Consider the following 15,610-nt stretch of genomic DNA (forward strand, 5'->3'; position numbering starts at 1 on the left):
TATAACCAGTATCAGAAGTTGAACCCAACTTTCAAAGATGAAGAGAGTGCAGCTAGGATTGGTGACCGAGCTCCCCAGATGCTCCAGGACTTCCTATAGCTGTGAGCTGCCCACGTGCTGGGAGGACTATGTCCCTCAGGCTTATTCCCTGGCTTTTCTTTAAGACATACACTCCTTTGTTTTCACAATGACTTCTATGCCAGTGAATCACAGATCTGTCTCTAGTCCTACCTTACAAAGTTCATCCAGTTAGCCTTTCAGAGTGCAAAGCAGCTTTTATTTCTGCTTATAGAGATGTTGGGATTTCCAGGACACAAAGGTAAGCCATCATAGATATACACAACCCCCTTCTTCACTTCAGTTTTATTTACCATCACACACAGATCAGAATTTTACAGTGGTTTTCTGGTTACTTCTCCAAGTCCCTCCTTGTTTTTTAGACTTTTCCCTTTATTTTAAGACAGAAACTTCTTTTTCAGACCCCTGTTCTATTAAAGCAACAATTTTACAGAACTGCCTCAGTTCTCCAAACCTCTCCCTCCACTTTGGCTGATTTCTACTCTGAACTGATTATCTTGGTGGTGATACTCATCAAGGCTCTCCTCGTAGACATCTTCCATCCAGGCTCCTATTCCTGGGTACACTGTCCCTTTCCACTCCCCTCAGTGCTTCTCAGTCTGAAGCCATGTCTAACCGTCTTGCCTCTGTCAGATAACGCTTGCTGCCCACGCTACTCACTACAGCCTTACCTCACTAACCAAATCATCTTCTGCCTAATTCAGTCTCATAAAAGGTTTTCCTTTTGCTCCAACTGCCCTCTCACCATAAAATGTGCTTGTTTGTATAAACTAGTGCATATACTGCGGTATCCTGCTTTTCTGCAATATGTACAATTAGATATCTTACAAAATGTGTTTGATGATGTTGATTGATTCAATATTGCTGTGAAGGCAGCAACAAGGAAAGTAAATTGTGACAGAAACTGTGCAGCCCACAGAGCAGTGTGGCACTGTCCAGATTGCTCCCTGAGCCCTGCCTGCCCCCACCCACCCAGATTGCAAAGGGAAAGGCCTCTGCTCTCTTACTTTCTCTATACTTCTCTCCCATCTAACAGTAGCCCCTAATCTGTATCTCCCTTGGCTCCCCTTTCTTTCTTTTCTTCTAGTAAAATGAAAGACCCAGAATGGACCCTAGGAGCTTTCTTTTTTCATATAAGGACTTGAGCCAAAATACATGGAATTGATACTTGAAGAAATCTCCCTTCTCCTACCCTTCCCACTTTAGTGTTTATTTGTTTCTAGTTACTCATCTTCACTGAATAAAATATTAGCTCACACACTATATTTTTAGAAAATGTTGCCTTATATACAAATGTGCAATATAAACCAAACCATAAGAATGAGTTACATAACCGAATAGTATCAAGTGGCATATTCTAATGAAAAGATGAGCATACTTCTGTTCTGGGACTTGCTCAAATGCTTCTTGACTCTTCTCAGAGGTGCCACCTACTTCATCTACACCAGCTTCAGACCATGTTCAGAGAGAGATCCAGGCAACAAGAAGCATCCAGATAAACTAGCCTCATTTTTGTTGTTATTGTTGACTAAATTCTTTGTTCTCTACTTGCCCACAGAGTCTGACTTCCTTTCCCTTCTTTCTCACTTGTTTAAGGGCTGCTAGGATTGAGAAAATGGCACCAATTAAAGTGAGAGGGATGTAAACACAAGATAAGTAGCTTCACTTTCCTGGCTTCAGCTACACTGGTAGAGAGCTGAAGGAATCTGCTTTTGAACATAACCCCAGGGCATACAAGCACACCAAACAAACCAGCTCCACTTGATTCGATTCACAAGTTAATATCTCCATGTGTCTAACCTACTTAGTAAATATGGAGCTGATGAAGTCACTATGTGTGAGAGAAGATTTTGCTATACTAAACAGCTGATCCTAACTTACTGCCACTGATTTGTCATCTTTTAGGGCAGTGGTTCTCAACCAGGAGTGACTCAGAGGATATTTAACAATGTCTGGAGACAATTTTGGTTGTTACAGCTGTGGGTGTACTATGGCTAGAGGCTAAGGATGCTGCAAGATGTCATATGACACACAGGACAGTCCCTCATGACAAAGATTTATTCAGTGCACAATGTCAGCAGTTACCAGAAACCCTGCTTTAGGGGAAGTCAGTTTCAATTGTGTATTTTTTTTTTAGTTTTGTTCTCATGAGTTTCACTGTTTGTTACCCAAAACTAGCAGTGTCACCCATTTTTGACACCTGAAGACGGCCAATGATATGTAGGAACAATGGCAGGGAACCACTATTGTTCCATGACTTCCTTCCTAAGATCCCTGAGTTACTCAGGTGGTGTCTAGGACCTGGTGACTGGTGCCGCAGGACCTGCAGTGGGTGCTGGTGCTGGGCTATGCAATGTTCTTCATAATCCAGACCTATCGTTTTCAGAAGAAAAGAACCTTGACTCTTAAGTCATAATTAAAATGTTTAGATGTAGGCTTGAGGCTTTTTGCCCTAATTTTCTCCATGAGTATTGTGTCTTATGGACTCTTCACTTTTCAAGGTTTTCTTATATGTTGCCAAGATTCTGCACAACAAACTCTCTGACCTAATTTCTGCCTTTTATCCTCTGGTTTGTGGTCTCTTCAAGGCTACTATGCTCAGCCAAGGTCTCTATTCTGTAGGGCTGTGTTCAGACTGTCTTGGCTTAGGGGCAGTGGGGCAACTAACAACAGCCCTGGGCTTGAATGTCAAGACAACTCCAGCCCCAGAACCTTCAAACTGTGAGCCCTTCACCATGGAGGACCGGCACCTTAGTCCACATCCCTGTATTGCCTGCCCCACAAATCTGAACGTGCTTATAAACTGACCTCCCACCCCCAATAAAAGCACAGGCCTATACTGGTTATGGAATTCATTGCTCTCTCATTTCTAAGAAATGGGGCTTATCTTCCTCAATGACCTTGTTACCTCTCTCTTCAACCTGATTTATCTTAGAAATAAAAAAGGAAAGGAAGTAAGTCATCAATATGGTACGATAGCAATTGTACAAGGCAGGGTTTAGGGAATTCTTAGACCTTGAAGGACAATGCATGTTCTAATACACCCAGATAAGCCTATATGCAGTTTACAGAGGGAAGTTCCCCAAGCCACTCTCTGTCCTACTTTCAGTAACTCTTAGGAGAAATTCAAGAATGGTGGTATCTGAATCTTTAGTTGCGTTGTCTTCCTTGTGGTCTGGCTCTGAAGGTGGTGACCAAGCTCTCTCGGGCCTGCTCCTGGGGCTGACACATGCTGGTCAAAAGAATTGGGTCAGTCTTGTGCTCTACAACATTGAAAGGACATGTCTTCAGGTGCTCGGACATGGAGGTGACTTCATTAAATTCCCAGCTGTTGATCTTAGAGAAGAGGCTGCTGAATTGCCAGATCTGTTGGGAAAGACAGAAGCTCAAAAGTGAACATTGGGACAATACCCTCAGGCTAGCTTTATTTGAAGGATGTAAGGAAATGCCTTTCTATTTTTCCTGGTCTCAGCTTCCAGGGGGTGGTTAGTGGCTGCTGCAGACACTTAATTAGCTCCTTTCTAGCACCCAATCCCTAGTTCCCCCTTCAAACTGATAATCTTCCTAGCCAGTCATGCAGTTGTGCTGGAATGACTAATATTAATCTGCATATTGACCGCCCATCACCACACACACACACACACACACACACAAGTTCCAGAATAGACAGATAGTTCAAATCAGTACAATTAGTTTCAATGAGACTCAACTCCAGAACTTTTTTTTTATGTTGAGATATTAAGAAGCAGATTCTTTTTTCTCCTCTGCACTTGAACTAGGAAACAGCAGTTTTAGGAGTTGCTAGCAGCCACCAGGAGCCACCAAGGAACCCTATGTCTTAGAATGGAGCCATTATTAAGAAAGTAGAAATTTAAAAAGGAAAGAAAAACACCATTTGTTTTTCTTGAGCTGCTAGATCCAGCCTTACCTGAAGCTATTCCCTTTGGACTTTTTAGTTATTTGGGGGCCAATGAATTCCCTTTATTGTTTACGTCACTTTAAGTTGGTATTCTGGCATTTGAAACTAAAAGTATTATAACATATAAGAAAGCTTAGAACAGAAATCTTAGTAGAAATCTAGGTGTCTGGTACTCAAACATCCTCTGGCCTTTCTACCTAGAATGTGGTGGCAAAGTTCCTAGTTTTAAAATCTGGCTACGTGAGTAGGCATAACCTGGTATCATTTTAATCTGACCACTTCACCCCCAGTTTATTGCCATTGTTCCTATGTAAGAAAAGTGCTTTCTAGAATCTTGAACAATTTCCCTTTTACTTTAAAGAGCCATTTTAACTCTAGAAAGAGAATTTAGTTGGAGTTAAAGGATGCTCCAACTAAATTCTCTTTTTTTCTTTCTGCAAGGAAATTAGTTTATTCCAAACAATATCCAAGAATGGGCAGTTATCATTTAATTGCGAACAAACATGGGCCAAAAAATAATGGAATTTCTAGTAAGTAAATTAAATTATTTGCATCTGATTTTACAGAGAAAGATACTAGGCAATTCTAGAGTATACAACTCCCAAAGGGCAGGGCTTTAGTCTCATTTGTGCTTATTTCTAGCACATGGTTGGGCGGCAGTCAGTGTTTACTTAACACATGGATGTAGGCATGGGTATATAGGAAGAAAGAATCTCAATTTTTGAAGAAGACTGCTCAGGGAATAAATAATAGTAAATATACACAATGTTTTAGACATATTTAATAAATATAGATGTAAACAACTCTAACTCCCCAATGCCAGTTTGCACACACCCACATATTGGGAAGAAACTCAACTGTGAAATTATGAAATTATTCACCTCAATGGGCACATAAATTTGTGGTTCATATAACCAACATATTTACCATGAGAAAGTATGCTAAGGTCATTTTGGATACAATGAACTAGGAGTTTCACTTCTGTATGGTACAAGAAGTGAAAGTAAGGTGATAGAAGTTATAATACAGTTAAGCAAGTATAAACTGACTGGGGGTGGGGGGGAAGAGGAACACATTTGATATATATAGCAGGTTGTTATTGTTTTGTTTTTTGAAAACTTCAATAAGCATTTGAACTAGGGGAAGTCATGGAGCAAATTATTTAAGAACTTATTTATCTTCAAATTGCCTTAACAAAGGCATAGTTTAAAATATAGTTGACATGGGACTGAGGGGAATTTGTTGGCTCCAGTGTCAATCAGAGTCCAGGCAGGAAACAGATGGCACATTCAAATGGGGTCATTTGAAGGGTATTTTTTTAAAGAAATAATATACAAACTGTGGACATGGTTTAGGAAAGCCACAAGAAATAGTGCAGTATCCAGACTTGAAAGGGAAGAAGAAGGGAGATCATTGGACCAGAATGAGTCATCATGTGGAAAGAGCCATCTGACATAACCACCTACAGTGGAGAGACATTTCCACTGCGAAGTGTCAGGGAGGGAGAATGCATGCAGGGAGGAAGCCAGAAGAATAGAAATGTCAACCTCACTCTTCTCCCTCCCTCCTACCCATCTCCTGCTGACACACGCCCATTAGGTTAACCTAACTGGAAGCTGAAATGCAAGGGAACCAGTTGAGGCAATCTATAGAGATAAGCCTCCTGTGGGGGGTCGGAGAGCAGGCAGATCTTGGTGGAGAAGGTTGGAGAATGGATCATTGGAGCACACAGAAGATATCCAGGACACATACATAGAGATAAACAGGCACTGCCATTTGTATTGCCATTAATATGTTTATCAGTCTGTCTTGCCTGGTGGACTGACCTTGAGCTCAGGAATTATGTCTTATTCCCAGTAACTTAGTAGAATCCCAGTGTCTAGTACAGTGTTTGTCACACAAAAGGCTCTTAAATATTTATTGAATGAATGGATGAGTGTTTACTTGCCTCTTTGTGGACTCTCCAGGAGGTGTCTCCATGGGAATACTTCTTCTTCTTCCATTGCAGGAGGACCATCCCTGGCTCTTGTAACAAAGTGGCACAGATATTCCTCATCAGCACAGACACCTGGGAGAGCTGGGACAGGCTGATGCTGTCCAAGAACCCAGCAATGTACTGCAAAATCTCCAAGGGCAGGCTGGTTAGAGAATTTTGGCCTTTTCCTCTAGGGCCTGAGAGATGGTTGTTCTTCCTTCCCTCATTCAGCTCTGAAGCAACCTCCGGCTTGATGGCAAAGGTCTTGAGCTCTTGACTATAGATCAATTTTGCCTTTTGCCCTGGGGGACGGAAATGGTTTTGAATAAATGTACATCCCAAGTAGGCGAGGGGGCACCGATGCTGGAACCAGCCATCGAGACATGACTGAATGTCAGTGTGGACATTCTTGAAATGCAGGGGGAATTCATCCCTCCTGAAGAATTTGTTGCAGGTGAAAGTGAAGGCAGAGCTGCTCTTGTTGTGTCTCCTGGTCACACACTCACTGTGGAGCTCCACATGGAGCCCCTCTGGGTTGGCAGTGGTTAGGAGGTCAGCCAGCACTGTTCCAGAGGAAAACTGTTCTGGCTCAAAATTGTATGTCTGGGTAGCAAAATCCATGAATAGCCCGTCAATGCTCCTGGATTCAGAGATGACGTGACCTTTGAGTTCTCTTTCCAAAGCACACAGGAGGGTGGTCTTGATGAGATCTGATTTGGGCAGGTCCTCCACAGTGATCCCTAAGTCTGAAGTGTCTACTGCCTTGTGTTCACTTGGCTTACAACTCAACATGGCATCTCCAACACGAGCCCGCTTCCCACAGTAGCTCACAGGAACTTTGAAGGTATATACAGTCTTCACTTCCTGAGCCTCTAGGTTGCCATAAACAAAGTCTTTCTCCTTAGGCGTACAAGCAGGCATCTGACCGAAGTGGATAAGCATCCTCCCATTGTGCACCAGATACATATTATAGTCCTTTGCATCCACAGCCGACTTCAGTCTCTCCAGAACACCATCCTGCCAAGGGGCAAGCCCTGTTGTTTCCATAGCTGCATGATAGTCCTGCTGTCTCTGGTTCTCCTGTGATTCTTTCTCTTCGGCACTGGCCTCTCCTATCATGTTATTGGTGACGGAAATCTGTTCTTTCCCTGGGCCATTACTGCTCTTGTTCTCACAGCTCGCTGATGAGTTTGTTAAAGCAGAGGCTGCATGCTCTTTGCTGAAAATATTTTCCCACTTGCTAAACTTGTCCAGGTCCATCCCTTCTTTGGTTTTGGCCAACACCTGGAGTTCTTCTTGACTCAGTTCTGTCATCTCTTCTTTAGTGGCCGACTGGGAGCTATGTGGCACTAAACCAGCATTTGCTCCACCCACCGCTCCTCCCATTTCTTCCCAGCTGGCTTCACCATTCATAGTAGGTTCCTCCTCCGTGGGCTCTCTAGTTTCTGGGAAAAGTTCTACCATTTTCAAAGATCTGAAAAGGACCTTCTGGTCCTGGAGGGCCAGGGCTGTGTCCAAACACTCCTCGCTGGGGGTCTCTTTCATGATGTTCTTATGAAGGGGTGTTTCGGAGTCCACATTTGGCCAGCGGTTCCACTCCATGGAGCAGCAGACCACGCTGGCGGGACACACCTGCAGGTGCTTGGCCAGCTTGTGGCGGGACATGGAAAGGGGGCAACCATATTCAGAGTTGAGGCATGGAACCTGCTCTAAAGGGCAGAGGAGCTCATGCTCTGCCTCTTTGCACATGTGGAAGGTGGCACCACAGGACAGGCGGCAGTTTATCACCATGCAGGAGACATTGGGCTCCACGGGAATGTGGCAGTGACGGTTGAAGCATCTCTCACAATGCCTGTGCTGTCCTGGTGGAGGCCTGCGTGCCTTGCCCTGGAAAAACCAAAGGCCAAGGGGAAGAGAAGACAAATGAATGCTGGGAGAGAAGCTCTATGTGTGACTGTGACTGTGTTTTTAATGGACTTATTTCCTGTTTATACGTGCTTCTGATAGGAACCTTGGAAAGTATAGAACATCATAGAGAAAAAGCAAAAAATCACTCATAATCCCACAATCCAGAAATAATAACTATACTGCTCTTTTCCGTATGTTCATTTTATGTATATAATAGAGGTGTTTAGAATAGGAAATAAACCAGTGCTAAATGCAATGATGTTCAATGTTGACAATTATTATTTTTAAGTTGTGGATTATGGGTGATTTATAGTACACAGTTAATACTGTGAATGCAGTTTTGCATCCTGCTTTTTAACTTGCTACTATAGCATGAGACTAGGCTGTTTTATTAATTATTCTCTATAAACTTTCTTCATAATGGCAGTGTACATTCCAGAATGAAAGTGCTTTCATTCATTTAACCAGCTACCACCAGGGGACATGCTGGGAGGACAGGGCCATGTCTGGTGTTGTCTACATCTGCATCTCTAGCACCTGTCACTGGGCCTGGACCATTATAGGTACTCAATAATACACTGAATGAAGAAATTGTTAGTCACTTACATTATTGCTGCATTTTTTTGCTTTTTATTTTTAAAGGTTTACTAAAAATCTTTGCTCACAAATCTTTCTTAGCTCTCTGATTTTTCTCCTGCTCCATATCCATTTCTTCCAGGTTCTGCTCTAGCAGCCCTGGTTTGGCAAAAAGCCAATAAAGATCATCAAACCATAAGGACAAGTATGCCAGCTGCTTAGGCTACAGGCTAAATAAAGCCAGACCTGGACCCCTAATACGTAAAGATCCAAGAAGAACTTAATACTTACCATAGCTTCTGAATTTCTTCTTGCTTTGTAACTCTAGGGGAAAATATAAAAATACAAATATGAATGATTAGTAAGAATTTTGGTTATTTATATTAACAGGGGCCAAAGGGACTTCACATACTCTCTCTAATTTAATTCCTTCTACCACCCCAAAGGTGCCATTGCCCCATTTTATAGTCAAGGAAATGGAAGCCAGAGAAGTTAAATAGCTTGTCCAAGGTTGTCTAGCAGCTAAGTGATGAAATCAGGTCCCAACCCAGGGCACCCTAATCTATGCTCTTTTCAACTGACCCACACTGCCCTCTGATGGGGCCTTCTTGCCAACCATGTGGTGTGTAACTTATGCTTCTTGTAACTTTTTTCCACTATCTACCAACAATTATCCTGACATTCCACTTCGACACCATCCAATCTTCTCATGAAACTGGGGCGTCATGTCCACATAGAGGGTTGCCTGACATCTGGCTTAATCTGGGCAGTGCACGGGTGAAATATCTGTCACGTGTCACTCACTGGTGTATTCAGCTGTGCTGTGGCTAGAGCAGAGCCAAACCCCTAAGGCCCCAGAAGCAGTGGGGACTGTGGCAAATGGAAGTTACCCTGCCTTCAGGGGAATGTAGCTTTTGGGCTCTTGTCAGTTGGTCCCAGGTGGGAATGTGTTTCCAGATCTTCTGATTTTCCCAGAGAAATGAGGGATGTAGATTTTTTTAAAGTGGTGGTATGTGTAGTGGTTATGAGGCAGATAGCATGGGATTTCACCCTGGTACTAGAAGTCATAGCTATGAGACTTTGGGAAAGTTACTTAACCTCTTTATTCATCACTTTCCCCATCTGTAAAGGGACAAAAATAGTAGTACCTACCAATTGTGAGGAACAAATTAATTAAATACAGTACCTGAAACTCTTGGGATAGTACATGTCTGATAGGAAGTTACCTATACATGTTTGCTATTTTAAGTATTTTATATTTTATTATGTTACAAACATTTTATTACATAATATGTCAAGATAAAAATTCTTGAAATTTTAAATGTTGGCAACTAATTTTTTTAAAAACCTCTATTTGGACCAAGGAAAAACATGTATGCAGCCTACATAGATCTGTGGTTGCCACTTTGCAACACCTGGCCTAGAGAATTAGCATAATTTCAGTACTGTGTCGGTCTGGGAAGGGGTTAGCACCCAAAAGTCATGTTACTGTCAAGATGAGGAGACCTCAGTTCTTGTCTTCTTGAAGGAAAGATTTCAATCAAGAGACAAAAAGTAGAAAAACAAGCAAGAATTTATTGGCCTCAGCAAAAACACACCTAGGACAGTGAAACTGGGCATAGAACAGTGATGGCGAACCTTTTGAGCTCAGTGTGTCAGCATTTTGAAAAATCCTAACTTAACTCTGGTGCCATGTCACATATAGAAATTTTTTTGATATTTGCAACCATAGTAAAACAAAGACTTATATTTTTGATATTTATTTTATATATTTAAATGCTATTTAACAAAAAAATGAGTTCGCGTGTCACCTCTGACACGCGTGTCATAGGTTCGCCATCACTGGCATAGAAAAAGCAGCAAGGGAACCCAGGCTGGGCCGCTTTGGCTCACTGGGAAGTCAAAGAAAAGGGGGCCTTGGAGACAGGTTCAGGGGCTTAGACCAGGATGAGCTGCTGCTGCCTATTGCTCCCCTGGTTTCAAGTCTTATGGGGTTCCTTAAAGGTTAAGGGATATGTGCCTGTGGGGGCAGGTGAGGGGAAAGGGAATGGCCTACGCTTGCTCCCTGGAGGGAGAGTGCCCTGGGACCTCCATTTTCAGGGGTTTTAAAGGCTGGACGTTTAGAAGAAGTGTTAGGGGAAGATCAATAGAAAATTCATCAGCTTTATGCTGATGTGTCAGGATGAGATTTATTCTCTTAAATTGTCTGTCCTTGGGTGTGGTTGGCAAATGGCACTTAATTGAATTTCTGTTTTCTCTCTCCCCGAGTAGGGAGATTTAAGCTATTTATCCTCTAGTTGGGGAGGAGAAGTAGAAAGTATTTACTCTTAAGTGTCCTTGGTTTAGGAAAGACAGGATTTACTTGGTGGCTGCAAACTGCTATTTAACTATTTGTCTTAGTTTCCCTATTCCACTTGTCTTGGAATTTTCCTAGCTTCTTACTATGCTATAACAGTCAGAAGAAATGCAGTATTTAAAATTTTTATTTTTTTAGGATTTGCCAATTCATTGTGGGTGAATTTTCCTTCAACTTTAAAATTGTTTTTTCAAATATACAGAAAGACTCTATACTAATAAAAGCCTATGTGGTCATCACGCCCTCACACCGTGATGCCCTCATGCCCTAACACCGTAACAATCCATTATCAGGAGGCTGTGTGCGCAGCGGGCACATGCGGGTGGGTGGGGACTTGATGCTGCATGCGCAGCATAGAGGCAGGTCCTGGCAGCACTACATGGTGACGCCAGGGGCAGGACCCCCGGCTCGAGCCTACCTCTTTGGGGCAATCCATCAAGGAGCCCTGGTTGGGTGGGCGGGGCCTAGCTCTTTGGGGAGATTGATTGTGGGACTCCCGCACTGTGAGAGGGCACAGGCCAGGCTGGAGAACCAAGTGCCCTGCCCCCTGCACAAATTTCATGCACCAGGCCTCGAGTATATACAATAAACACCCAAGTATACTCTACCTAGATTCAATAATTGTTAACATTTGCCAGTTTTGCTTCCTCTCTCTCTCTCTCTCTCTCTCTCTCCATACACACACAATCACACATTTGTGGCCAAAGCTCTTGAAAATAAGTTGCTGATATCTTCACAGCATCCCTAAGTATCTCAGCATATATTTTCTAAGAATAAAGACATTTTCCTTTGTAATTGTAATAACATAATTTTACCTAAGAAAACAAAATAATTTGTAACATCATGTAACATGTTTCTCCATATATCCCCAAAATGTCATATATACAATTTATTACATTTTGTTAGTGTTTTTAGTCTTTTTAATCTGGGAAAGTTCCCCTCAATTTTTTCAGAAAAGACAGATTTAAATTTTAAGGTAATTATATTCTGGTTCTTTTAGGTATTCATTTGTGCATCCATTTATTCAATAAGCATTTGTTGATTACCTACTATGTGCCAGTAAGTGAACATAAGGGTCACCTGGACTGCTTGTTAAAGTGTTTGTTAAACACTGTTGCTCATTAGAATCAGTGTTTGTTAAATTATAGATCTGCATTGTTAATATGGTAGCCAGTCACATGTGGCTATTTAAATTTAAATTGATAAAAATTAAATAAAAGTAATAATTTAGTGCCTTAGGAATACTAACTACATTTCAAGTGCTCAATAGCCACATATGGTTAGTAGCTACTCTATTGGACAACACAGAATAGAGCATTTCCATTTTCATAGAAAGTTCTATTGAACAATACTGCTATAGATGCTGTCTACACCCCTGACCTGAGTGAGAGGTGTGTTCTGGAATTTACATTCCTAACACATTCCCCATCTGATTCTTGGGCACTGGGAGTGCTGAGTGTGAAGGAGGGATCATGCCAGAGTGCTCTATACCCCTAATAGCCAGCCTGGATCAGGAGGCAGATCAGAAGTTGAAAGCCAGAACATCAACCAGGTTCAGGGCCCAGTAGAAGATACATGAAGATGTTAAATCCAGAGAGGAAGTTAGAAGAATGAAAGGCTGTGATGGCTGAACTGAGATGGAGCAGAGTAAGATCGGGCAGAGGATATCTTTTGGATTCAAGAGTCCAGCTACTGGATCTTTTAACATACAATTTAACTTTCAGTAGGTTCCTGCTACATTCCAAAATCACTCTTGGGGGGAAATGTCCATTGTGGACTTATTGTGGAAATTCATAATATTAAGCTAAAGCATCTGTAATTATTTGGTACTTAATAAGGAGTCACTTAACACTGTAATTGATGTGTCAACTCATAGTGGAGGGATGAAGTGGGAGGACCTAGAGTTAGAAACTGCTATGTAGATGATATGAGGGACGCTTGGATGGAGAAGACTGATGACAGTATAAATAGGTAAGATGCACCAGGTAGGAGACATTACAAGGAAAAATTAACTTTTTTTTTCCTGGCTGGAGATGAGGAAAGAAGAGGAATCAAAGTTGATTCCAAGATTTAGAACCAAGAAGAGAGAATATTGGCTATAATTCTGAGAAAAATAGAATTCTGAAGTGGAAATTGTTTTGGGAAGAAAGATACATCCAGCAAGTTTTTAAAAAATATTTTATACATTATTATTGATTTTGGAGAGAGGATGGGAGAGGGAGAAACATCAATGATGAAAGAGAATCATCAATCAGCTGCTTCCTGCATGCCCCCTACTGGGGATTGAGCCCACAATCTGGGCATGTGCTCTGACCAGGAACTGTGACCTCCTGGTTCAGAGGTCAATGCTCAATCACTGAACCACACTAGCTGGATGGTTCCAGCAAGTTTAACTCAAGTTGCTTCAGGTGCTGACAGATCTCATGGATGGGAAGATGAGGTGTTAGAATGTAGAGATGCAGATTTGAGAATTATCCACTTAGAAATGAGAGAGGCCCTGCCGGTATGGCTCAGTTGATTGAAGCACCATCTCTTACAACAAAGGTGGTAGGTTCGATTCCCAGTCAGGCACATATCCAAGTTACAAGTTCAATCTGCAGTTGGGGCATGTATGAAAGGCAACCAATTATCTCTCTCTCTCTCTCTCACCCATATTCTCTCTCTCTCTCTCTCTCTCCTCTCTCCCTCTCTCTGTAAAAAAAAAATGGAAATAGAATTTTTTTGAAAAAGAGACAGAGAGAAAGCCGTAAATGGGGAAGTAACACAAAATAGAAATCTGAGCTTTGAAGTACATAGCTAAGTATGACACTTTGGAGACATTAGGAAGAAGTAGAGCCAAAGAATGAGAGACCAGAGAGTTAAGAGTCAGCAGTACGTGGCCCAGATATAAAGGAAAGGGTGAGCCATAGTCTCGAATGCTGCCAAGAGGTTGGGAATAATGATGACAATGCAGAGCTCTTGCCAGAGCAAATGTGGCATTTCAGCTGTGCTGTGGGACCCTTGGCCATTCAAAATATGGTGTTTGCTGGGAAGGGAGGGGAAAGCCATTAAGCACACACTCTAGTGTTGGCAAGTCCTGGGCCCCGCCTGGGAGAATCTGACCCTCTGCTTTCTAGTCATAAAATATATGAATTAATAAGAATGGAGTCTGAATGAGTCAGAGTTCCCTGCCGGATTTTAGGCGGCAAAGAAGAGGCAGATCACAAATGGAATAAGGCTGTATGAAAGAAACTACAAGGAAACTACAACTTCATATCTGTTTGCCTGGTTCTACCACAAAGTGGAGCCCAGTTTCTGGGAAAGGAAAATAGTTCAAAGATCTACACAGAACTACACAGTTCCACGTGTATAGTGAGTACTCTGCCCCAGTAGCAGGGATGTGTCTGGCTGGCAGGACAGTGGTGATGAACTCAAATCCCACTCATTTTTTATCCTTCAGCATGATTCTTTATAAAGCATGATTCTTAGGAACAATAACATTGAAGCAGGAAATATTTGTGGTTGGAGCCTATTGCTCTCCATCTATTTGAAGTTATTTGAAAATATCCCTTTAAAAGAAAAGAAAAACGATTGCATGTAGACAACAAAGATGCTACGTGTGTGTGTGTGTGTGTGTGTGTGTGAGTGTGTGTGTGTGTGTTAATGCTGCTATTTAAAGATCTTCCAGAGGTTCTGGAGCTACACCAGATAAGTGACTTTGAGAAAGGTCATGTGCTGAGCACAAAGGCACAGTGAGTAAAGATGACTCTTTGGAGAAGCTTGGCAGGTAAATATAAAAAGGTAAATACCGTCCAAGAACATACAGAATCACATCTGAACCTTCTGTTGTATATCTGGGGGAAATTTCTCTCACTGAGATAAAGGACAGTCTAAAATTCCTGACAGTCTAATTATTGCTGGGTAAGCTGAGTGACCAATGGCCCTGGTTTGCCTGGGCCTCTCCTGGTTTTATCACTAAAAGTCCCAAGTCCTAGGATGCCTCTTAGTACCAGGAAAACTTAAGCAGCTAATTGATCACCTGATTTGGAACCAATTGTTGTTACCCCAAGTTGATCACATTAGATATATCATTGGTTGTCTTGGGAGATGAGATGCCCTGTTCTCCTAACCTCTATGCCAGTGCAATGACTGGATCCTTGTCCTCCAGGGTGTTTGTCTGACTTCTTAGATTCAGTACTTTCTCTGAATTTTGGATGTCATGGAGAAAGAGAAACAAGATTCTAGCACCTAACATGTACTTTTACATAACCTCTCACTTAATCCTCACAATGACCCTGTGAGATGGGTATTACCATTTCCAGTTTACAGACAAGGATTCTGAGGCACAAAAATCCCTAAGTTTATCTGGCTTCAGATCATGTCCTGTTTGCTAGATCACACTGTGTCTGTCCCTTGGAGATCCACAGACATGATGTGGGCCATCCCATGATTTGGAAGAAAGAAAACCCAAGAGTAGAGCCTATCGGGGGGAGGGCCTCTCCTCCTCCAGTTAGGACACAGAAAGGTACCTACAGATATACTCCTCCCAAATCATAGAGGATTCGGATGCCCTTCATTAAGAAGCACCTTCAGTCCTAACCGGTTTGGCTCAGTGGATGGAGCATTGGCCTGCGGACTCAAGAGTCCCAGGTTTGATTCCAGTCAAGGGCATGTACCTTGGTTTTGGGCACATCCCCAGTAGGGGGTGTTCAGAAGGCAGCTGATTAATGTTTCTCTCTCAGCGATGTTTCTAACTCTCTATCCCTCTCCCTTCCTCTCTGTAAAAAATCAATAAAATATATTTTTAAAAAAAAAAGAG

The 15,610-nt window shown here is 42.2% G+C and overlaps 1 protein-coding gene across 1 annotated transcript in view; it reads right to left on the minus strand.

The window, feature by feature from the left end:
- Positions 1 to 2,039: 2,039 nt before the first annotated feature.
- FBXO40 (F-box protein 40) overlaps positions 2,040 to 15,610 on the minus strand; it is a gene marked incomplete at its 5' end in the record, with an annotated part of 18,596 nt that continues 5,025 nt past the window's right edge. The window contains 3 exons of the mRNA XM_015558476.1: positions 2,040 to 3,444; positions 5,946 to 7,859; positions 8,748 to 8,780. Of these exons, the coding sequence (XP_015413962.1) occupies positions 3,229 to 3,444; positions 5,946 to 7,859; positions 8,748 to 8,780 (2,163 nt within the window). The remainder of the gene's footprint in view (positions 3,445 to 5,945; positions 7,860 to 8,747; positions 8,781 to 15,610) is intronic.

Source organism: Myotis davidii, unplaced genomic scaffold (genome assembly GCF_000327345.1).
Source record: "Myotis davidii unplaced genomic scaffold, ASM32734v1 scaffold292, whole genome shotgun sequence".
Taxonomy (NCBI): domain Eukaryota; kingdom Metazoa; phylum Chordata; class Mammalia; order Chiroptera; family Vespertilionidae; genus Myotis; species Myotis davidii.